This window comes from Arvicola amphibius, chromosome 3 (assembly GCF_903992535.2).
Source record: "Arvicola amphibius chromosome 3, mArvAmp1.2, whole genome shotgun sequence".
Classification (NCBI taxonomy): Eukaryota; Metazoa; Chordata; class Mammalia; order Rodentia; family Cricetidae; genus Arvicola; species Arvicola amphibius.
The window spans coordinates 30,441,745-30,467,193 of record NC_052049.1 but is presented as its reverse complement, the minus strand read 5'-3'; the positions used below and the strand labels follow the sequence as shown (position 1 = coordinate 30,467,193).

General features: G+C 36.4%; 1 protein-coding gene across 1 annotated transcript in view; it reads left to right on the top strand.

Annotated features, from left to right (window-relative positions):
* Window positions 1-24,854, top strand: part of Fgf10 (fibroblast growth factor 10) — a 73,138-nt gene extending 48,284 nt beyond the window's left edge. The window contains exons 2-3 of the mRNA XM_038321083.1: window positions 20,000-20,103; window positions 24,657-24,854. Coding sequence (XP_038177011.1) covers window positions 20,000-20,103; window positions 24,657-24,854 — 302 coding nt within the window. The remainder of the gene's footprint in view (window positions 1-19,999; window positions 20,104-24,656) is intronic.
* Window positions 24,855-25,449: the final 595 nt, after the last annotated feature.

Sequence of the window (25,449 nt, the reverse complement as noted above, 5' to 3'; positions counted from 1 at the left end):
TTTTGCGGTGGTGTGGTCTTGAGGCTGGACCTACAGCACATCTGCGGCAGGCGTTTTTCTTGTTTAAGTTCTGAGGAATGGAATAGGGGGAAAAAGTCTGAAGGTCACCTTGATTGCTTTCAAGTGTTCGCACCTGCTTTGCCCTCATCCCAACAAGCAGGTTGGGAAAACGCCTGTTTTGTTTTGTCCTTGTTTGGTGTTTCTTTGTTTTTGCCCCATATCACTTTTTCTCTCTGGACTTCATGTTAGATGGGACATAACTCAAAGGATTTGTCTCCTGGATTAAGTAAAATTGATTAATTAACAACATTTTTGCCACATAAGTATTATTATCATTCTAAAAGGTTTGAAGGTACCTTGTCATTTAATTCTCAGCAGAGTTCTAAATCCTATTATTATCTCAGATAATAGTGGAATGACCCAGGTTTATCAAGATTACACAATCCACACAAAGTTACAAAGACAGTAAGTACACGGGGAAAGCAGGATTTAATCCAACTAACTGGAAATTTTCAAAGTTCATAAACATTGTTCAATTCCAAAACTCTGGAAATTCTCTACCAACTTTCTCTAGAGGGAGAGGCCCTGGGGAGACAGTGATATATGGTTAACAACAAATGAACGAATCTGGTGCTCTGTGTCATTGTTATCTTAATAAGTATTTTAGACTATTTTTCAATGTTATTGAATCAAATGAAATAAAAAATAAGTTGAGCATGCCTAATGTGAACACCAAAAACATATGCAAAATATGAACCCTCAGATAGTAATATAATACCGGAAGTATTTTGAGTGACAGGATTCTGCAAAACGTAGGCATACTAAAAGCACTATATAAAATAATCTTTGAACAATGTATATGAAGGATACTAAAACTAAACATGAGTATGGATTAATACACATAATATACCTACACACATATGTATATATACACATATTATACATGCACATATGCATATATACATATATATAAAGGGAGGGTTAAGAGATTAACTACAAATAATAAATAAAAGATATAAGGAACTCAATTCTCAATCACAAGACATAATAACCAGCAGCAGTGAGATCCCAGCTTTCCAAGAATGCTAATGAAATAAATGCTAAAGAAAGCTGCTTTTAAAAATGTTGGAAAGCATATGGGAACAGTTAACATGAAAAGATAAGTCTTCCACAAATATATCTACTATTCAGAGAAATGATGCACGTTTTTCCATCTTGTTTGCATTTTCTAGCCTGTAAGATATGAAGTCATAGAGTAGTTCTTGTTTTTCCAATCTCTGATAAAGCCATTTTCATAATTAGCAGTCACAAATTACATTCTGATTGTCACATATTCAAGAGTTTGAGTAATTGTAGGATTATTCCAATGAGTATGTTTATATTAAATATCATAGTCTACCTAGTTAGTTGCAGAATAGTTTCTTTCACAATCTGGTGATATATATATATATATATATATATATATATACACACACACACACACACACATACATATATGTGTACACACACACATATATAAAATCAGGTATATCATATATACTTGACGGGAAAAACACAGCAAATTAAATGCAGAAAAGCAAACATATACACTATAGATAACTGTAGTATGGAATGACTTGTTTTCCATGATAAGGTTTTTGCAGTAAAAAAATAATAGCAAAATGATTATCCAAATAGATGGAAATTTTTGATCTTCACTAACAATGCTCCGGTCATAAATCAATGGACATTTTAGAATGACATAATTATAGTTGACATGGAGTTTGGTGCTCATGCAATTCCCAGGAAGACGTAAATTTGGATTTTCTTTTCTCTTCATAAAATATCCTTATTAAAAGGACTTTTTAGAATGCAGCTCTCATATTAGTCCTTAGCAGGACACTCTGACTTTGAACAGGACTGGAAACATGACTAAAGTTGAATCCTAATCTGGTAGAAAAATCAAAAGGGCGTTTCCAGTCTACATGGATTTGGGGGGAGTAGCCCTTGCTTTTATCATTAAGGCAGGATGTCTGAATGCCTGAGCAACTCTTGGAGAATGATTTTTAAATCATATGGGAGTTTGAGATGCAGAAATTGAGGCTTTATTTCTGATAATCTGTGAAAAAATTTTGAGAGGAACTACCCAACGCAGCTCATGACTAATCTAAGCAGTACATGGTTTCATCCACTAGAGGGCGCTAGGACATATGTACCACCCAGTACTGCCTTTGTTTCCAAAGTAGGGTTAAAAACTCTTGTTAAAAAAAAAATCACCTATTGTTGTCAAGGAGTTTAAACATAGTTCCTTGAAAATAAAAACAATGAAGTCATACTAGGCTAACATGGGGAAATTCAACATGGGAGGTTAATGAAATAAGAAGTACCATGGCATTAGCAGTATAAAATCGGGGGTCAAATCCTAAATTGTAACTTCGGCTGTTGTTCATAGAACACAAAACTATAAAGAGAGCATCCTACTTATTTTACAGAGAAGAAGGACCTTGAGAAGTCAATCGGATTTTCCAAAACTAGAGTTTATGGTTTCATCAGACAAAGCTGAAACTGTTGTCAATCGGGTTCCAATCAAAAGCAAGTGAAGGCTGTACCACCAGGTTAAACTTCTCTTTGTTTTGTTCTGTTGGAAAAATGTGGTTCACACCTAGGGTGGACATCTGTCACCGGCCTGACTCCAGTAACTGTTACTGAGGAACATGAAGCTGCAAGACCAATTTGTAGTTTCTTTCTTTTTTTCCTTCCTTGACTTTTCGTTCTCATCAGCTCTACATTCAGAACACAGCTTGCGTGTCTCCACATCAAGCTCCAAAGCGTCCACATGCGAATATCAACCAGTCCCTAAGTATTGGGCAACCACACTACGGCACCCTTTTCCATTCCTTTCAGCAAGAACCCTGAATGTGATTCTTGGTGGTCCTTGGTTCTGTGTAGCTTGGCTAGTGACTGCTTCTCATGCTGAGTCCCACATGGTTTTTGCAAGCAAGATGGGATCAGTAACATTGTGTCAGGCCCACAGATACAAAAGGTGTTGAAAACTGGGCGAGTAGATATCCATTCATCTGAGAAACTGGCAAGGCTTCACAAAGAAGAAATCCCTAATTGCACATACAACACCCCCAGAACAACGTATGTGTCTTCAGAGCGACCTTTTAAAGGAATGTTTTTTAAATGTCAGTGCCATTTAGAAAAAATAAATAAATGAACCAAAATGGAAATTGCCTGAGAAAGAAACAATAACACTGGATTAAAAGCACATAGAATGTCTTCTTCCTCTTGTTTCTTATTTTTTCAATGAATGTTTCAATTATGTAAAATGTATGAACATAGTCACTTGGGTGTTAGTAGAAATTGTACAAGTTTTATAAATTTATAAATTTTATACGTTTCTAAAGATCTAGATTTATTAGTAAGTTTCTAAAATGAAAACTGTAGTAAGAAAAGTCTTTGCAGAGTTATCCTAGCAACATATAAACTCTTCAAAAAAGTGCCTGAAAATCTGAAGGTCTATCTGGTCTACCTAAATTTCTGCCCTTACCAGGGACAATTCAAAAATGCAAATCCAGCTCCCATATAAATCTTTAAATTTAATTTCTTCAAATTAAGCAAACAAACAAACAGTATAAACACCATTTATCCATTTCTCCTTCCTCATGATTCTGGCGTACGAAAGAAGTTGTAACTCCCATAATTTGACCGAGAAGCAGTTATGCAATTTGGTTTTGCTCAAGCTTACTTTTAATTATCAACAACAGAAATGTAAAAATCTAATCACTAAGGTTGATTGGAGGCTGAAGAAAATGACCAAATAAGGATTTAAAAAAAAAAAAAACTAATGAAAAACTTTACAGAGAATTAAAACTGTCTGATCAATTGAGTTAATAATGCCTATTTTTAATTTTATCAGTTTATAAATTATAATTTAGATATTTTCCCAAGAGCTAGACAAGATTTTATGCCATTATATAAGGCATGTGTTTTTTCTCTTAATAAAAGTACAATAACCTCGAAGCAAAACAGCAGCTTTCACTGTGTGTTGCTTGCAAAATTCACAGACATGCGTACTCAGATATTGTAGGAGAACAAACCGTTTAGGCTGCTTCTCCAGCTTTCGCCTAAGAGTCTCTTTTCTCTGACAGTCTTATAATCAAGGAATGTGCTTGCAACCACTACCAGTAATGCTAGTGGCACACTCATGTTTATATTTCAAATATGCTTTCCATTTTCTGAAACAGAGGCAAATTCCTGGTGATATCTTAATGTTTTAAGGTAGTTAATGCCAAAAGGCTTGGACCTGTTCTAAAACTGAATATTTCCCAGATGTGCGGTAGGGTTAAAGGTGGAAGAGCTAACAAAAACCAACTTCCTCCCCATGTTAAACTTACTTAGATGAATTTTAAGTAAGGATTAATTAGACAGTAGGACCTATGAGCAGCTGAAGCCACACAGATAAAAAGAAGGAGGCTTTCTTAGCTGTAAAATAAACCCGCTGCAGAGAAAGGCAGTCATTGCCTGCTAGTGTCTCCTAATAACCTTGCTTATAATTACTTCTCTAACTAACTTACTTTTGAAACTGCAACACCCTTTAGGAATTTTAAATGGTTGTTTACTGACACATTAAACAATTTTATAGTTCTGAGACAACTACCAGATGAAGAGTGAAGTAGCCAAATTACATTTAAAATATTTAGCTCATGGATAAGTTCATTCATATAAAAGACCAGTCTAGGAATCCCAAGAGGAAACTTCTATCAGTGGGGCTCATGCTAGACTAGCTGTGCAGTGCAGCATCCTCTGGGCATGTGATGATTCTGAAAACTTCTATCAATGGGGCTCATCCTAGGCAAGCAGTGCAGTGCAGCATCCTCTGGGAATGCAATGATTCTGAGAACTTCTATCAGTGGGGCTCATGCTAGACTAGTTGTACAGTGCAGCATCCTCTGGGCATGTGGTGATTCTGAAAACTGTGTCCCAGGGGGAAACTGAGCTGTCTACTGTAGGAAGAGAAACTGTGCCAAACTCACAGGTTCAGTAGATCTAAAGATGCATTGGAACAATGATCTTCTGTCTAGCCATTCTTGAGACTTGGGTACTTCACCTGGCATGCCACTGAGAGCAGCTGTTTTGTATTGGAGACTGGTAAATCTTACTGAAGCACTTAAGACTAATCCATAAATTTTAAAGCAAATGGTTTTTTTGTATTGGAAGTGTGTTCGTTTGGCGATATTTTCATTCAGATTGTCCTGCGATTAGGGGTTCTGTTTGAGGTAGGAGAACGATGGTGCAAACTTAAAAGGCTAGTGTCAAACATGTCAATCAAATTAGAGATAAATCTTCTTTGAAAGATATAATAAAAAAAAGGAATCAATGACTTGTTTCTTTTTGCTAAGAGAAGATCAAAGTCTGCATCTATAAATCTTCAAATATGTCAAACATTTATTTTATATAAAAACCTACTTGGACAATTCTCCTCATAGACATCCTCTTCATTTTATAAGCATTTTATGCACATAGATGAGGTTGTCAGTACGGGTTAGCTTCTCACCGACAGGAGTATGGTAAGAGCTAAGGGACATATATAAAATCTGTTTGAGAAGTTAATGATGCTAGAAAATGACTGATCATATTTTTTTTGCTCCCATTAATTTGACAGCAGAATTTGCTAGCATGATTTGGTGTCAGTATATCCCTGACTTTCCAGTGTGATTGCCTTACATAGTAGTCAGCTACCAAAGACACTCACTCCCTGTGTAGGTCAGTATTTTTGGAGACAGTTAGCTGGAGGTGAAAACAAATCTAACAGTAGAGCATACACAAGCATTGAAGAGTGAGTAGGAAGAGCCTACGGAAATGTCTCCCAAACTCTCTTTCTGCAAATCAAGTTAGTGTAACTGGACAAGACATGTGGCAGAAGCCTGTGCAATTAGATCACAGAACCCAGGACCCCAATTGTAATCATTAGCGGCTGTCTTTGTAGACTTGCGGCAAGTTGAAGAAACAATAAAAAGAGGAGCTGGTGATAATGAAAGAAGAGGGGGTGTTAAATGGCTCTATTTTTTCCTCGTGTCTTTTAAGTCCACCTCAAGGAAAGAGTTTGTCATCCTCTTCAGAGTTAAAGTGTTGAATGACTGTGAAGGCAAAGAGGGATGAGGAGGCTGTTTGTCGGCTACAGGAGGAAAGATAGGATCTGCCAACATGTCAAAGAGCTGTTAAGCACTCAAGATGAAAACACTCATTGGAGTTTTAGAGTCAACAAACAATTGTTTATATTGGGACATTTGCACCAGGCCTCCTTACCTTCACATCCCTGGCTTCTTAGACAAAGAATATCCAGAGTTATGGCTAGGACACTGGCCTTCTGTGCTAAGATGACTTCTTTAAGAATTCCTTTTTATAAACGTTCCCATGACTACACACTATGCCACAAAAGAGGGAGAAGTGGTCATTGGCTCCTGTGAATGAAATACGTGGATTTAGCAAGAGAAGCCTACGTACAATAATTCTCATTTAGATTTGGAGTTCTTTTTTTCCTTTATTTTCCTAGAGCATGAAGTCGACAGTTGCTTTTTCTGTTTCCTACAAGGGTCTTAAGCACTAAACATCAAAGGCTGTCAACACAGTTTTCTTAGAGTTGTACTGGGGCACCAGATCTTCAGGGTGCCAGCTTGTTGCTTTTGATTAAAATACACATATATAAAATCATGTGATCAAGGCCAGCCTGGTCTACAAAGCGAGTCCTAGGACAGCCAGGACTGTTGCACGGAGAAACCCTTTCTCGAGAATCAAAACAAAACAAAACAAACAAACAAAACAAACAAACAAACAAAACCAAATCATGTGAGGATTTGTTGCGTAGGTTAGGGACTGTGTTGAATGTAGAAAACAGACATTGGTCTTCGAATTTCAGCTTCGCTGAGTACCATGCTTAGAGTTGCCAAAAATTATAGGTGGAAATTCTGGCTTCCTTTTTTCACTTAGTGTCACCATGGAACTTCAGAACTGAAAAATGAAGGACAGACACTAAGAGCTTCTACTGCTCTCCTTTCTCCTTTCTAAAGAAAATAAGGTTCACAAACAGATTCATTGCCCACGAGAGTTTTTCAGATTGATTAATTTCTCCCACGGCTAATATTTGGGCATCGTCCATGAACCTGCCCTTCTAGTCCACCATAAAGAAAGGGGGACAAAGGAGGCCCCGAAGGAGACAGAAAAGTACTGTTCTCTCAGGAACAAGATAGACTTCATCCTACCCCTCAGTCAAACGCTCTACCTTCTTGCTTCAGTACAGCTCACACCTCTGCTGTGCGGTCAAAGATCAGAGATTTGAAGCTAGCTTGAAACCTACATACGAAACACTTCTCCACAACAGTATATGCCTAAAAGAAAGACGCTTAGTTACACAATAGCTGTACTCTACCCATAGTAGAAATTCCTTAATTGATTGTTCCTTCTATTTCTTTATCAGCCATGCTTTGAATTTTTAGCTTTCTAGAGGGCAGCTCTATTTTTGATCAATTCTGTTTTGGTTATGTCATTCTGTAATTTAATTTGAAGTTGTTTTCTAACTGTTCTCTCGTGTGAGACAGATGTGCACGCATCTATTCATCAACCTATCTATCCAGCCACTGAATGACAGCAACTGTGGAAATAAAGCCATGCTGCTGGTGCTGATTTTTAGCCTATTTTCTAAAATATAAAAAAACTACAGATATATCTCCTTCTGAAATGTAGATTAGGACCCTCGCTTTTCCTCCATCTAAATATCATTTGTAAGCTCTTTATGTGAAAGTCCAATTACTTTGACTCATATTCAAGAATAATCCTCACTGAGATACTGCAGTGTTTGTACTAAATTGAGGAGGCGCAGATCAGTTTCTACTCTGATCTGAACTAGAAAGAGAAGGAGCAACAATTGAAACAGAAATTGAGCATTATGGAACTGTTGGTGTTTGGTAATTCTTTTCCTTTGCATTTTCAAGATTATAATAATTACAATGTTTCTCTGTTCCCCTTTCTTCCTCCCAATACTTCCATATATCCCTCCTCAATCTCTTTCTATTTTTGGCCTCTTTAAAAATAATTATTATTGCATACATATATATTCCTAAATCTAATTTGTTCAGTCTGTATACTGTTACTTTATATATTTTCAGGGGTGGTCGTTTGGCACTCGGAACAACCCATTCTTCTTTATGGATATTTTCAATAATTAAAACCTGCCTAAAGAAGCCAGGCACTTTACCTAGAAATGTGTGTTGTCATATTATTGATTTTGATGAGATTTTAAAACATTTTTTGTCTTCCCAGCTAGTGATGTAACTGTTAATCACACATATTACAACAGACTAATGCTTCTCATTGAATTTATAACTGCTTCACAAAAACTCACTCAGTCAAGACTGAGCAAATCAACCCAATTTACTCATTGCAATGTACTATGAACAGTAAATAATATTAATAAGTCTTCTAAAGATAAAGACATTAGGAACTTTACAGCTAAATGTAAATTGAAGGATTTTTTCATTATCTAATATTGAGATTCTTTACATGTATGTTTTTGAGCATGTACATACTGGTAGTTGAACCCAGGAGCTTGCGCATGCTAGATGGGTACTCAAGCATGCTGCTATAGCTCAAGCCAAAGTTGGAGGTTATTATTAAAAACACAGCTGAGTTAGATATACCCAAAGGAAATTAAGATAATTTTATCCTGTATAATTCTCTAATTGTTTTCAAGTTTGCCATTCTTGAATAAGCTACAAATTGAGTAAAAGCAAGTGTTTAAATTTAGCATACAGATGTATATAATGTTTCTTTTTGTTCTGCTAACTTTTAGGATTTGGTTTCCTGTTAATCACTTCTGCCCTCTGATTCTTCACCATACTGACACTTTACGTGTGCAAGAACTGAAATAGGTTGTAATCCCAAGTGAATGTTCTAAGCACTATTAAATATTGTTTTCAACTCATTTTATTTATAAAGTTGTTCAAACTTCCTCCAAGTATAAATCTCTCTCTTTCTCTACCTTTCTCTCTCTCTCTCTTTCTCTCTCTCTTTGTGTGTGTGTTTATGTGTTTGTATATATGCATACAATATTTCTTTAAATGGCAATATTGTGGACCTTAGTGTTTGTAAGCATAGCCAAGGTACAGATATGATTTACCTCTTTGCATTTTGAAATCCTTCTTAAGAACACCTAGGCCGGGCGGTGGTGGCGCACGCCTTTAATCCCAGCACTCGGGAGGCAGAGGCAGGCGGATCTCTGTGAGTTCGAGACCAGCCTGGTCTACAAGAGCTAGCTCCAGGACAGGCTCTAAAGCCACAGAGAAACCCTGTCTCGAAAAAACAAACAAACAAACAAACAAACAAACAAACAAAAAAAAGAACACTGGTCGATCACCTTCCTGGACCTGGGGGGAGTTGGGAGGACCTTGGACTTAGCATAGAGTGGGGAACCCTGATGGCTCCTTGGCCTTGAGAGGGAGGGAGGGGAGGTATGGGTGGAGGGAAGGGGAGGGAAGGGGGAGAAGGAGGGGCAGGAAGGGGGAGGAGGAGGGAAGGAGATGGAAATTTTTAAATATAAAAAAAAATAAACCATGAGAATGGAAAAAAAAGAAATACAAACATAAAAAAAAGAACACCTAGTGATAATTTGTAACATGTCATAAACTCTTCCTCTTCCTCTTAGACATTGGTTTTCACTTGAAACCTTGTATTTTTCAGAAAAAGGGAGTTTGTTTATCAAGAACATACAGTTTTCAACCAATGTCAGCTTTTGTTTTCTGAGAAATTGTAATACTGACATAATTTATTTTCTTTGTCCACATGAGGAGGTCATAATGTGTCAGGTAGGATTCACTCTTTCTGGGAATCCCTTTACAGATTGTTAACCTAAGATTTAATGACAACAAAAGTATCTTCAATTAGAACTTTGACACTTTGACTTAACACTCTACACCCCATATATAATTACAGGACTGAATCACAAGCTTGTATTCTGCTACCCCGTCTTCTTGCTGACGAAGCAGTCCTCCCTCTTCCTGTGTGGTTAAAAAAGCAGTGTTTACTCCTAAAACATTTCCCAGCCCAGTACTACCCTTTTCCTTTCTAGACTAGAACATCTGCATCACCATGCTTTAACTTTTGTCTTTACACAATTTCAAACTCTTGCACGAAGCAAGCACTTTGTGTTAACTTATATGAAGTACCCACTCTAGCCTAATTTACTGGCTACGCTTTGACAGTGGTCCGAAATCAATCCTTGGTTCTGTTTTCTTTCTTGTGCCAGTTGTGCAAATCCAGAGCATTTACAGGGACTATGGGAATATCGCTTCTAACCTTGGTCTGACTTACTCCTGCCGTAATCTAAGGAACATAATCTAAGTATTAGAAACATAATTTCTCATAGCTCATTGCCATGAATTAACAAAATATAGCGTTTAATTATAAAGACGAGTAAACATAGTTTGTCAATTTCTAGTTATAATTTGAAAATTTCATGTTAAGAAATTTCACAATCAAATCAAAATGCACATTTCTAAGTGGTCATGGAAAGAGTTTAATGTTAATTTATTTTAGTGTGAGAATTTGTCAGACTTGCAAGCATATGTGTTTAAGCCATAGCTTGAACCCCTAAAACTTGTTCCATATTAAGTTTTTATTACTTAGAGCCCTCCATGCTTATCCACTTTACGAACTCTTCAACACATCAAGTACAACTTTTTTTGTGGACAAAGTACAAGAACAACATCAACGTGTGCTCCAATGACTCATTTTCTTTTTAATTAAGTTGAGAAGAAAAAGACAATGTAGTTAGATACACTAGAGAAATTTACTTTAAAAATTAATAAATATGGTAGATACTTTATTGAGCTACGTTTAAGATAAATATCTAAAACAGCATAATGATAATTTATTGAAATATTTCATGTAGTAACTCATCCATCCCTTTGCATTAACTTTAATTTTTTCTTCATTTATAAATAAAAAGCAATGGTTAAGAGTCAAATAGACTGAATTGTTTCTGGGTAATGAACAAGACGAATTAGCCTATAAAACATAAAGTCGATATAACGTCTTTGCCTGGCTGCCAACTGTTTATAAATGTTTACAGGAGCCCAGGAAGAATATAGGCTTGGGATTTACTTCTTGTCCTAAGTGACCTTTCTACAGGTGCTCGGATAAGCCCTCCAATCTCTCTGAATCCCCTGGTGTCATCTCTTGTAGAAGAGAAGGGATATGAAGCAGACATTCTCTACATTTCTTCAAGCTCTTCTCTGAATTTACAGTGTGCTAAACCATAGCCTTCCTTAAGTTTTAAAATCAATGTTTCTCACTTTAAAAAAGAAAAAAAGCTAGTCTTTTTATTACTATTATTTAGTGCTGTTTTACTCATTTTGAAGCTCTGAAGTTCATCCCTTCAATTAGAGTGATCACAGGCTTTGAATGCATGCAGATTTATGAAATAATTTATAACTTAATTTTAGGACATGAAAAATATATGAGAATTGATGTTTGCCAACACCTTACTGCAGTAGATCTAACTTAAGGAGGCCTTTGGCTTCTACTAATGCATACCACAGCTATGAGATCATAAATCACTTATTGATTTCTCTGGAAGCAATAATGTTACAGTGATTACTGGTGAGGAAAGCACTTCCTGCTGAGAATAGCAGACTTTTTTTTTCCTTCAATGTTCAGTAAAGACCTGCATTACATATGAAATCACTCAGGCCTTTTTTTCCACAATGTGAAATATAATAATAGGAGGTATAGTCACTTGTGTGATGTATCTAGGATACCCTATTTAAAAAAAAATCAAGGTTTCTGATTTGATAGAATTATTTTAAGAGTCATTTAATAAAATGAGAATTAATAGCTGTATTTGTCTTTATACAAATATATCTTCTGGTCAAACTCATCTAGGAAAAACATTACTCACCTCCTTGTTCAAAATTTTGATAGACACCATTTGAATGGGCCCTTTTGGAAGTACCTGTCACTCTAAACTCCTGTGTTTTGTGTACCCCACCACAGCCCATTTTATCTCTTCTCAAACCGGAGCTAGCTGTCAATCATATATAAGCAAGTTCAAGTATGTACTTTACCCTAGCTTGCCACCAAATCCTCTCCTGTTTTGCGAGGCAAATTTATATCAGAACAAACTCACACAGTTATGAAGAGCCCTTGGAAAAACACGATTTATGTCTTTCTGGGAAAATATGCTAAAATAAAGTAATATAAAAGTAAAGAAAACATAACACTTGCAAAATTGATAAATTGTGTTTCCTAACATATTCAGATAATTTGTGTTTTGGTTTTATCTTTACTAGAGAGAGACTTAATAATCACCTAGATCATGCTGTCTTACGAACAAGTATATGGGAAATTGTCTTGATTGACAACTGGTGTTTGAAGACCCAGTCTATTGTCCTCTTGTGAAGGTCGCCATTCCCTAGACGGAGTGTTCTAAACAGGAAGAGAGGAGAGTGGGATGAGACAGGCAAACATGGATGCATTTATTTAGGTTCTTTGCTCCTGACTGTGGGTGTGCTGTGACAGTCTGCTTGAGTCCCTCCCTTGACTTCCCCGAAATCATAGCCTATGGCTTGGAATCATAAGTCAAATAAAAACTTTTCCCCAAAGTTGCTTTCTATCAGTATTTTTATCGCAGCCACAGGAAAAAAATTAGAAGAGTTAGTGAGAAAAAAAAAAAACAGCCAGAAAGTATCAAACTGATAACTAAAACACACATTAGATCACTAACTCCAAGTATTTATTGGTTTCTGATTGGTATCAATGACCTGAAGACACATTTTGTTTGTAATAAAACACAGTAAGAAAGGTGTTAGACAGAATTTAAAAAATAAGTAAATTTTTAAAAAACTTTGTTTGGATCCCATCGTAAATTTCCGACATCAGGAAATGCTAGGTTAGTGCCAATGGGTTAACTATTTAAAAGTATGTTTTTTGTTTGTTTGTTTGTTTATTTTTTTTTTGTGTGTGTGTGTTTGATGCTGGGTGTGAAACCCAAGGTCTTGCACATACTAGCTAAGCTCTTTACCACTGAACTATATCCCCAGACCAAACACTTCACTTGTTCTTTAAATTACCAGTTAGTCTTAAATTTATGATTGTTTTAGGTTTGGCCTTCCTAAGATCCATAAAATCAAGCTGATGGCTGAGTTTATCCTATGCCTTAAATTGCTAAGTGAGAATGTGGAAGGTCATTTGGTCTTTACCGAATTAAGAAATACATATCTCCTCATGGAATACTGGTAAGGATTTTCTCATTGGGGATTAATTCTAAGTGAACGCTAAGAGTCTCTGAACTGATAGGGAAACTCGATAGCTGTCCTGCAGTTTGCTGAACAGGAGACCCATGTCTATAATTGTACCAGATAGCCCAGACTTGGACTAATCACTAGGCTACTGTGCTGTCCCTCTTTGAAAGACAAGATCATTCTAGGAAAAGCAGATTTCTTCAACTTGGGTTGAAAGTCTGGTGAGAAAACGAATCCCCATTGCACTGAACCAGCTTCACAGACATAAGCAAAGCTTTAAGGGCAACATACAGGCCTTTAATCCTGTCTGTCAATACAAATAATCACTTCAGAATGTCAATAAAAGGTGTTAAAATCTTCTAAGTTTCTGTTAACATTTCTATAGTCTTAGAAGAAAAAAAATGATAATATTATCTCTAATAAAATATTTATTTTTATTTTATGTGTATGTGTATTTCAACTGCATGTATGTCTGTACACCATGTATGTGTCTGGTGCCCATGGAGACCAGAAAAAGGGATTTGGTCCCTCTGGCCCTCTTCAAGAGCAGTGCATGCTTTTAATCACTGAGCTCTTCTCTAGCCTCTTTGATAATAATATTATTTTGAATCTCTAAAAAGCTGAGAAAGGAAATGATACATATACAGCACATATCCCAAATTCATGTTTTGACAGTTGTGTGAATGTCAAGAATCCCACACCTGTTATACAGAAGACAATCCTCTTCTATCCACATCTATCAGAAGCTTTCGCGGGGGACGTTAACTGCTGCCGTCATTTGCGTCTCTTCCTGTTGTGGTTCTGCTTCTCTACACATGTTTTTGCCATGACTTTCATGCATCAAAGCTGCTGCCTGCCTCTGAGTTGTAATGTATAGAGCAGTGGGTGGTCCTTGTGCTAGCAGAGCCAAAACTGACTGAAAAAAATCAAATGCTGGAAAATCTAATTCCAGGGATCCAGCCTAGACCTACAGAGAAAAAAAAACCAAAAACAAAAAACCAACCAACCCATATTTCAACGCGTCTTCTAGATGGTTGGTAGGCAGGTTTGGGTTTGTTAGTTAACTTGGCACCTCTGTGACTGAGATGACAGGACACAGATTTAATGGCCCCCTCTCTAAAACGCCACCACCCAACCTAGGGAGCTACGGACAGTTAGTTCCAATTTACAAATAATGCTAAGACTCTGGGATTGCAACTAACTTACCTGCATCGATAACTACCCAGCATCAGATGGAAAGCCGACCTCCTCCACTGCTTCACCTCTACTACAGATCCACTCCCTCCCTACACACTAAGCTAAGCACCTTTCTAAATTTCATGGCCAAAAATGGGATCCTGAAATTTCCTTGACACTACGTGGAGAGTAGAAAAATTAACTAAGGGAATAAGAAGCTAATCGAAAATAAATAAATAAAATTAATATTACCAATATTATACGATTCTAGCTATACTGATCATAACAATTACTTAGCCATTCTTTCAAAAGAAACCAAGCTAAATTGTCAAATTAACCACATGCACTATTTCAGACAGGTCAAAAATGGGTTCTCATTGTTATTGTTGGGAGACACATTTTAGAGTGTCCACACCCTAGTATTACAGATATGACTCCAAGACAAATGGTATTTTATTTTCATTACAACCCAGACAGGTTTAAACTGGCTGGACACTCACAGACACTAACATACCTCGCTCCCCTCCTTAAGTAGATCTCCTTTAGTAATCCTTTTTGATCTTTTGTTGTATCAAATATTTATGGAATATTTTGTTGACATGTAACATCCATGTTTTTGGTAATTTTTTTTTTTACTCTCTAGTCTCTGAGACCTTTTAAATATCATGTGATTATCAAAGGGAAAATAAAAACAAGTAGAAAGAAAGCAATGCTGGATACAGACTTCAGATGTTCTGACAGTCACAGTAAGGAAAGAAGCAAAATGAGCTCAACTCTGAGACAAACGCAACTGTATACCATGTAAAGAATACAGGTTTTTTAAACTCACTGTTCCAGATGAGAAAAAGTTCATCATCAAGTTCTGGACATCTGGTAAACCCTACTTGTGGCAACAATGTGGCAGACAGCATCACATGATGAGGAAGAACAAGTTAGTTCAGGTCTCTCTGTTTATTTAGCCATGAGGTCAACATCTATATATACCTCACTCTTATGACTCTATCTAAGGCTTTGGCATATTACTAAATAACAGTTTTATTAGTGAAGCCCAATAATATAGAAAGAACAGAGAGACTTTGGGTTCAAGCATCAAATCAATCATACTCAAAATAATAGATGTCCACTAACTTATAATTAGTAATTTCTCCAAGACTATTTTTGTATATAAAAAACATGTTTAACTCTGATATATCTTATTAAATTAATTGGAACTTTCTGACATATGTAAAAGTAGATGACACAATAGGGTCCTTTATTACAGCCATATCTTGCTACATTATTGTTTTTATTGAATTTAAAGGAGCTGGAGAGATGGTTCAGTGAATAAATACAGTTAGATATGTTATCCTGTTATCTTCTGTTGTCCCAAAATCAATATTGCTTAAATCAAGGCTGTTACACCAAAAATAACCTTTCAATATCATTTCAAAACTCCTCTACTTATATTAACCAATAGTTGAAGATTACTTAAAAGCAACAAAAACTTTCACATTTATAATAATTTATGTATAACTGATATCAAATTCATCTTATAATTCACTAACATTTCTTTATTTTGTTTTCCTTACTTTTATATTCATTTTAATGAAAATATTAATGGATAATTTCACAAGTATAACTATGATCAAAAAAACCCCCAAATTTTGAGATTTCAGAAATGCCCAATTTTGCTTTGCACAGTCATGGATTCTTGTTTTTTGCCATTCAATGACTATGTATCAAGTGTATATAATGAGCACCACTGTGCTTATTATGATTCCTTAAAGAAGATATAAAAAATTATAAATTTTTTTATAAAAAAGAATTATAAAAGATATGAGACCCCAAATGGGAATTCTTAGGAAATGAAGTGCATAGTCATGCAGAGTGTCTCACAATATTGAGTGGGGTTACCTAAGCCTTGATATATATATATATATATATATATATATATATATATATATATATATATACATATATATATGTAGTTCAAAAGTGATGGCTACCCAAAATATTTTCCCATGTTAGCATGCAATCGATCAGTTAAGGACTCTACAACTCATGTGGTAAAGGGAGAGATTTAACTTAAAAAGTTTAAATTCTAATACCATTATCCTATGTTGTATTTCAACATATTGATTAAAATTATATTCCAGTTGTCCCCAGTCTTGACAGTAGATGTCTTTACCACTGAATCATCGCTTTAGCTTTCAAAAGCTTTTTAGCAACTTTTAATTTTTGAGATAATTATAGCATTATATAAGATGCAAGAAATGCAGAGAGATGCCATATACCCTTTACTCATTCTTTAGAATTATGTATTTCAACTGGCATTGCATTTTATGTCAAAGTGGACAAATATAGCTATTGATCTAATGAACAACAAAAATTCTGAGGTCTCTTTTCAAAAATAATTTGAATAAGAAAGCCTGATAATTTTCACCAAATACTAAACACTGCAGAAATTACATACGAAGAACAGGGATGCCCTGCAGGCTTGGTTCCTCACAAAGAAGTATCCACATTCAATGAGCTTTGCAATAAATAAGTGCAGCACTTGCCTATGACCTATAAAGCTTCCAAGTTATGATTTAGTGATTTGTGGTACAACCAAAAAAGTATTAAATCACCTAACTCTTTCCTTTTTCTATTTTAAAAGTATAGTAGACCTTTTTTGAAGAGATAGGCAGACTTCTTCTGATATGAACCCTGAGCAATACACATTTGTGGTAGAGCATCATGTGATGACCCTTAGATATGTGCATTCTAATGCCTCAATTGAAAAATTGAAAAAGTAAATATTTTGCATTCTTACTCAAACTAGCTGTAAAGTAAAAAACGATGCTTGATCAATCCTTTAAATACTGAGTTCTCATTTGTGGTAAAACTCAAATAATTTAAATGTGTCTTAGTAAACCTGTTGTATGCCACAAATTCTCCAAAATAACTAACCAAGGATTTGGCGATATTCATATCATGTTGTTTCCTTGCCTTTGTCTCATTACTACAGCTCCCCCTACTACTTCTCCTTCAGAAATTCTGCTTTATTATTTGTTAAAACATTCTTCCTCCCTCTCTTTTCTGTCAATTTCCTGTCTGAGTAGAAATACATGCGGCCCATCTCACAGTTTACTGATACTGTACACTCCCTTTCTGCAGGCACAGCAGCTTAAATCCCACCAGAATACCACTTCCTGTCTAGTTGGTATCTTTTCCTTGTCACCGAGTTTGTTAACTTTTTCACCCTCTGAAACTCAGAAGTTTTCCCATGTGGCACACCTACATCGTTGTGACGATAGCATGTTGTCATTTAATAAGAGTTTCTAAAGAATCATAATTGCTAAATGGTTCCTAGAGAATCCCCCTCTAAGAAAGGGAAAGATGGAGAAATGAAGTTATTCAGAGGTGGGGGAAAGGAAGTGTGAAAGCCCTGGGACTGGGTGTATATAACCATCATGATGGACCTAAAAATCACCTGTGTGCGAGCTATATAACTTTATCTTCTATATTCTAATCTACAATTGACAATAAGAATGCCATGCCTCCTTGGGGAACAGTTACAAAAATTAAAGAAACAAACTGCAAGAGAGTACTTTTTTAAATAAGCAAATGAATACGTGGGTGAGTGGCCCAAGGGCAATAACCAGCATACAGTAAGACATACTGATGACATAAACCTTGCCCCAAACAGACCTCATTGATGTCCTTGGTTTGGGTTTGCAAGCACAGTGAGATGCTATGTTAGTGAAGATTATGCTGTGTGAAATCAAACATTTCCTTGACACATCGATAGAGGTTTTGCTTCATGTTATCTAGTGGAAGTCTCTTTTTATGTCAGCTTTGCTGTCAGAAAAGTCTTCTGGCAGACTAAGCTGGGAAAGAATAGGAGAGAAGCCATTCATGTCCTTCAAAGGGGACAAAATCTGAGAACATACTTTATATACTCATTGAAGATGGTGTTTGTCATCTTAGGTGATACACAATGCATGGTAACTACGATTTCTTTCCACATCAGCTGGCTAAGACAATGGGGAGTTTGTCTGATCTATGAAAAAGTTCCGTAGCCTCTTAAAGAAGTTTAAAAATTCAGGGGAAAAAATGCCTCTCATAATAACTAGAGTTTTGACCTCTAGGCAGATACTAATAACTTTGTGCATATAATCTTGTTTGCCTTCACAGCAAGATTCTGAGAGAAATATTGTTATGTTGCCCACTTTTCAAATGACAGGGAGACATAGAATGGTTTGATATCTTCTGGGGTCATTTTCCAACAGATGCTAAGCCGGGAGTCGAGTCCATAGACCCTAACTCCTGATACCACATTCTCCTCACTGTGCTGTTCATCCAGCCTGAGCAAGCGCTGTTAAAAATAATCAAATGAGTTTTAGTTTGAAGTAGTCTTAGGTGGAAGTGGCTGGGCTTTTTGCATTCTATACCAAATGCCTTTTCCACACCAGCCTACGAACTTTTCTAAGGATATCATCTTTACATAAACCAAACCAAACACCTGTTCCTGGAGGAAATGGTCTTGTCTGTCAATCACTGCTTCCCTCTGCTTTCCTTTCTTTCTCAAAAAGGAGAAAATCCCTTAACGTGGAGCATTGTATCTGCTATGGTAAGGCTGGACAGATGCTGAGGCAAGTCTCCCTGTGCCTCAGCATGTCAACACATTGGTCAAAAATGAATTTATCAGTTAACGCAGCCAAGGGATTTAGTTTATCTAAATGTGCTACAAAAAAAATAGCTTGCCATTGTTTTTACAGATTGAGGTAAGTCTGACATATCACTGACATATGCTGTGGATTTAATTTAATACCACAGTACAGATGTGGGCTCTGATAAGTTTTTGTGAAATCTAGGCTAAGATGAGTAGAGGAGTTTCAATATTTATGGGGTTGAAAATGCAGAGGTTGCAAAGGAAGCATTTTAATTAAAACAACATTTGCCTGTATATGCTCAGAGTAAAAACGGGAAGGAAACCTCCCAAAGTCTTTACTACTGGCTTTATGTATTCACTGGGGTTTTTAACCTATTTACACAGTATTGTCTGAGTTACTGTCCTGCCCCGTTCCCGCAGTCATTAAGTCCCAAGGAAATCACACAGAGGTCTACATTAGTTGTAAACTGATTGGCCCATTAGCTTAGGCTTCTTATTAACTCTTATAACTTATATTAGCCCATTATTCTAGTATATGTTAGCCACATGGCTCAGTACCTTTTTCAGCGAGGCTGTCACATCTTGCTTCTTCTGTGTCTGGGCTGGTACTGTGTCCTCTTCCCAGAATTTTCCTGTTCTCATTGATCCACCTCTACTTCCTGTCTGGTTGTTCCACCTATACTTCCTGCCTGGCTATTGGCCAATCCGCATTTCTTTAAAACCTAATTGACAGAATACAGACAATTGTCCATACCAACACAATTTTGGCTCAGTTTGGCTACCCCACTATTTGCCTTTTGCTTTGAGATAATACAAAATGTACCTTTTCATTTGTTTTTGGTTGTTTTACCTTCTCCCACCTAAGCACAGATGACTCTTTACAGCTTGCCTCTGTAATTATGTGTTTTAGGTATCCTAGAGATAACATCAGTGGAAATCGGAGTTGTTGCCGTCAAAGCCATTAACAGCAACTATTACTTAGCCATGAACAAGAAGGGGAAACTCTATGGCTCAGTAAGTAGCTGGCTTTCGTTTTCAAAACACATTGCACTAAGCACCAGAGACTTGGATGGTTTCCAGGAGGAGACACTGAATGTCCTCGTGGTCATTCCATCATTACGTAACCAGATTCACAGAGGGAGGGGTTGGGTCACCAGCATCTTGTTCAGCTCTATAATTCCATAGTTGTTGGCCCATGAGTCTATTACTGGCATTTGTGAACATGCAAAGCTGCAAGTCAATCAGACTTTCACTCAAATGAGCGAAGTAGCGCGGGGACTGGAGACAACTTGGAGAGGAATTGCTTAAATCAAAAACCTTGGGTGGAATGGAACCTCATGTACTATGAGTGTCTGCCACAGCTGAAGAGAAAACGAGGGCACAGATGTTGCGTAGTTTAGTTAAAATCATAAATGGAGAAACATATCAAGAGACTCATGATTTTTCCCAAGTTATTCAATGAGCCCTAGAATTGCACTTACCTAGGTAATAGTCATTAATACTAATTATGCATGAGTATTATAGATATTATATGAAGACTTAATTGCCATTTGAAGGATAGCACAAGCAGGTCAGTTGATGATGATGGATTATGTTTCGTGGTTTTAATCCTAAAAGTCTACCAAAGAAATACTAAATGATTTTAAATTTTTCTGAATTCCACTCTAGAAGAGAACATAAAATATAGCTATATAAAATTTTAATTACATTTTGAGGATACATATAATAATATCAATGGGCCGAGATTTATAAAACATTTGACACACTTTAAATAATCTCATGTATTTCTAGCCAATTAGTGTGTACTTTTACATTTTTCACAGCATCGAAAAGAATTTAACTTTAAATATAAAAATAAATTTACTTTTTTGATTAACATAAGTGCTGTTGGTGGTTCTTATACCTAAGTAAGCCTTAAAATCAACGTGAGGCATTGTTAAAAGACATAATAATGCAACCAAGGCAGGCCTAGATTCTCTGATTCAGAGTCTAAGATAAGGTCCAGGAATTTACACATTCAATGTGGAGCCAAGCACTGCCCATGCTCCTGGTTCACTTACTGAGAATTGAGAAGTAGAAGTCTAGAAATGGCCTAGTTTGGTCTTTTATTCATATCAGGTCTACTGTTAAGTGACAAGCCAGTCATACCAGAATGAATACGTGAAGTATGAGGTCTACAGGAATTTTAATTCAATTTCTTCATTGCATATTATTCTAAAAGGAGCCTAAAAAGCAACAGAACATTTTTAAAAATAGCTCCATTTAGGGCTGTAAATTCGTACCACTTTTGCAAAAATACTGTTTTTGCTTTTTTTTCCCCCATTAAACATGTTTGAGGACCTGCCAGATAGTCCAGCACATAAATGTGCCACCAAATCTGACAACCTGGGCTCAATCTCCAGAACTCAACTGATAGGAGAGAGATGACTCCCACAAATCGTCCTCTGGCTTCTATATGTGTGACCTAATATGTACATATGTACACTCATACAGACATTTAAAAAAAAGAAAAGAAAGACATAAAAAGCCATCACCACCACCACCAACAACAACTAACAAAATAAATCTGCTTATAAGTTTTCTCTTAAAAATATTATGTCATAGGCATGGAGAGATGATAGTTCAGCATTTAAGAGAAGTTGCTGCTCTTGCAGAGGACCCAAGTTAGTTCTTAGCAACCAAATGATGGCTCACAACCTTAGGTAACTCCTGTTTCAGCGAATATAATACTCTGCTAACCTCCTCAGGTGCCAGGCATACAAGAAGAAGACAGAAAAACACACAGGCTACTTCTCTTAAAATATATTTATTAATTCTTTAAGAATTTCATACAATGTATTTTTAGCATATTCATCACCAGATCCTTCCCCTATCAAGATACAATTTTACCTCTTTACCTTCTCCTGTGCACAATTAATAAAAACTCAGAAAGAGAAATTGAGTTCAGCCTGAAGATCCAAAAAGCAAAGCAGTCAGCTACTGACTCTTACCTTGACCACAATCCGAAATGGCGATCCGGCCTTCAGGAATCCCAGAATTTTAAAAGGTGTGCTAATCTACCAGTCAAGAGACAGAGATTTAGGAGGGCAGTCTGATACTCTCTATTTAGCAAAATGGTAGAAGTAGGTTCACTCCTGTGGCCTGTAAACTCCCCAGCCATGAATTCTTGGCCAGATTTATTGCACAGGGCATGAGTTTTCTACTGTGAGATGGGCTTTATATCTAATCAGAAAATGGTGGTTATTCCCATAATATTTGTACCACTATTGCACCCAATGGCATTTCTCGCCACACCAGTCATTACTGCAATTCACAAGGTTCACAGACCTAGGGGACTACTCCTAGGTTTTCCTTAGCAGCCTGCATAATACCTTTCAGTATGAAGTCTAGCCAGCAGGGAGAAATGTTTACATTAGTACAATCTAGATTTCTTAAACATTAGTAGTCATGCTTTGCCTGTATCTCATGAAAGTCTAGGCCATCCTTCAGAGATTATAGCTATGGCACATCTTAGTTACATTCCAAGGGTCAAAATATCTGGGATGAAAATGCTGACTCAGACACACTCTCTAAAAAATTATTAAGGCACACTTCTTTTTTAAAAAGGTTTTCTTAAAATTCATTATGGCAAGAAAAAAAAATAAGCATCTCCAAATGAAATTATCTGAAATAGTCCCAATCTTCCTTTGAACAGAGTCGTTACATTTGTTTAGTCTCTATGTGTATATGTACATGAGAGGACAGGTACATTCCCCAATACACCTGTAGAGGTCAAAGGACAACTTGAAAGAGTTGGTTCTCTCTTTCCACCCTATGGTTCCTGGGGATGGAACTCAGGTCATTTAGTCTTCGAGGCAAGAGTCTTAACCAATGAACTATGTTACTGGCCTTGTCCCTGACTCTTTAAATTGCATACCATATTAATAAGTGCAAAAGCGTCCATTTGCTTGAAATCCATATTTTTAGACAGATGAATAAGTATAAAAGTTAAATAGTAAGATGAATAAATTCATAAAATATTTAATTTTCTAGTGAATACTTTATTTATTGTAAGAATTATCTTTGATAATTTTTTTTTTCATTTCAATCCTATCACCATGTGAATTTTACATTTAATAGTACTTTAGAGATGAGAAACACATGCTACTACTCAATTCCAGGAAACAGAAAAATAAATGAATGATATCAGTGTAAATATGCAATGTTTCATTATTATGTTCTGAATTATTACCTATACCACTAAAACATGAAAATTTATAAACCAGAATTTAACTTGGGGCCTGGACCAATGGCTCAGGGATAAGACTGCTTCCTGCTTTTGCAGAGGACCAGGGTTCAGTTACTAGCACCCACGTGGTGGTTCACAACAGCCTGTACAACCCAAGTTTCAGGAGACCAGATGCCCTCTTTTGACCCAAGTGGGTTCCTGCTGGAATATAGTATACTCAAACTAATACAGGTTCACATACCTATATATACATTTTAAAGTTAATAAATTCTTCAAAAAATTAGAAAACACAAAGATTCCTGAGGTGAATTAAATTACACAATCGACGCATCCATCAGAATGGGCCCACAATACCTTTGTGGTACATGAAGGGATTAGAACCCCAAAACTATTGGTCCTTAGTTTCTTTATAACTCTAGTTTGCATCAAGAGCAGAGGGATTTTCATTAGATTTTCATGTCTGTTAGTAACTTCAGAATAAGACACTGAATTTGGAAAGCAGAAAAAATTCTTGGCCCATTAAAACTCCCTAAACCACTTGGTCACTTCCTTGGTACAATGTAAAAATAATGTAGGTATAGATGGGTATCCCAGTGAGATCACTGCAATGCATTTTCAATTGCTATGTTCATAATTATTTTGACATGGCAAAACAAGGCATGTCGCACAGCTAAGGTTGGCTTGAATTTCATTGTGTATCTTTACTTCTGATCCACTTGGCTCTATATGCTTAGTGTTTGGATTATAGGTATAGGTCACCATGCCTAATATATGGAGTACTAATGATAGATCCCAGGGTCTCATGCATTCTGTGTAAGAACTCTGCCAAGTGAGCCACATTCCTAATCCCCAAAGCATTTTCTATATCTTAGCTTTAAAACATTCTTTGGGTTGACTTTTATCGATCATGTTTGTAAATGTGATACGCCCAAATCTCTGGTGATTCTGTTTTTCCTATAAAACCTATATTGAACACTAGCAAAGACAATACTATAATACTGTCCTCATAAATATTGTTGATGTGGTATCTACTTCCTGACAACCATTCTGGGCACTTAAACCAGGCTATAGTCAAAGCACATCATTTTTTAAAGGGCCAGAAAATGTGGATGTGGTTCTGTGGTTATAAATCAAAAATGAGCCATGTGTTTTCAAACCCAGAATCTGTTTTGTTGTTAGAAATTTTGACTCTTCTGTTGCTGACATTTTATAAGAAGTGAGCATTATGTAAAAATGGCAGCTATAAACAAGACTATTCACTGTAACTCATTAGATGGTTTATATCCTATGGAGTCAAGTATCAACACCATACCAATAAATGACTGTTTTTCCTTTGCAGAAAGAATTTAACAACGACTGTAAGCTGAAAGAGAGGATAGAGGAAAATGGATACAACACCTATGCATCCTTTAACTGGCAGCACAATGGCAGGCAAATGTATGTAGCATTGAATGGAAAAGGAGCTCCCAGGAGAGGACAAAAAACACGAAGGAAAAACACCTCTGCTCATTTCCTCCCAATGGTGGTCCACTCATAGAAGAAGGCACCATTGGTGGATGCAGTACAACCAAAGACTCTTTGACCAGGAAGAGTTAGAGTTGGTATCCTCACAGAAGACTGTAGAGTAAAAGGCAAAGACATATCACAGAGTTCAACCTGCTTAAAGGAAGGAAGGCTTTGGAGTCTTTTGTACTCACTGCTGACATATGAAGTTCTTTTCAGTAGCTCTGTGCCATGCCTTATACCCAAGACAGAGGCAAATCAAATGGAATGGAAGTTATCCCCAAGTGAACAACGCTGTGGGCTGGGTTTTGTTTGTTTGTTTGTTTAAGTTTTTGCTTTTGGACTTCTGAGATAGAACTTAAAGGACATGGAACAATCTGTTGAATGATCTTTGGGAAAGTTATTTATGGAATATGAACACATATCAAAGACTTTCATTGCTCATTCAAGCCTGATGATTCAATGAGCAGGAAGACACGCAAGCATTTACTGGAAAGCACTTGGGTCATATCATATGCACAACCAAAGGAGCTTTGGGTGTGGCACCATGGAAGAATTGGATCAGATTTACAAATATAAGCATATTAGTGTGAAACTGTTCTAACAATACAAATAGTATGGTATGCTTG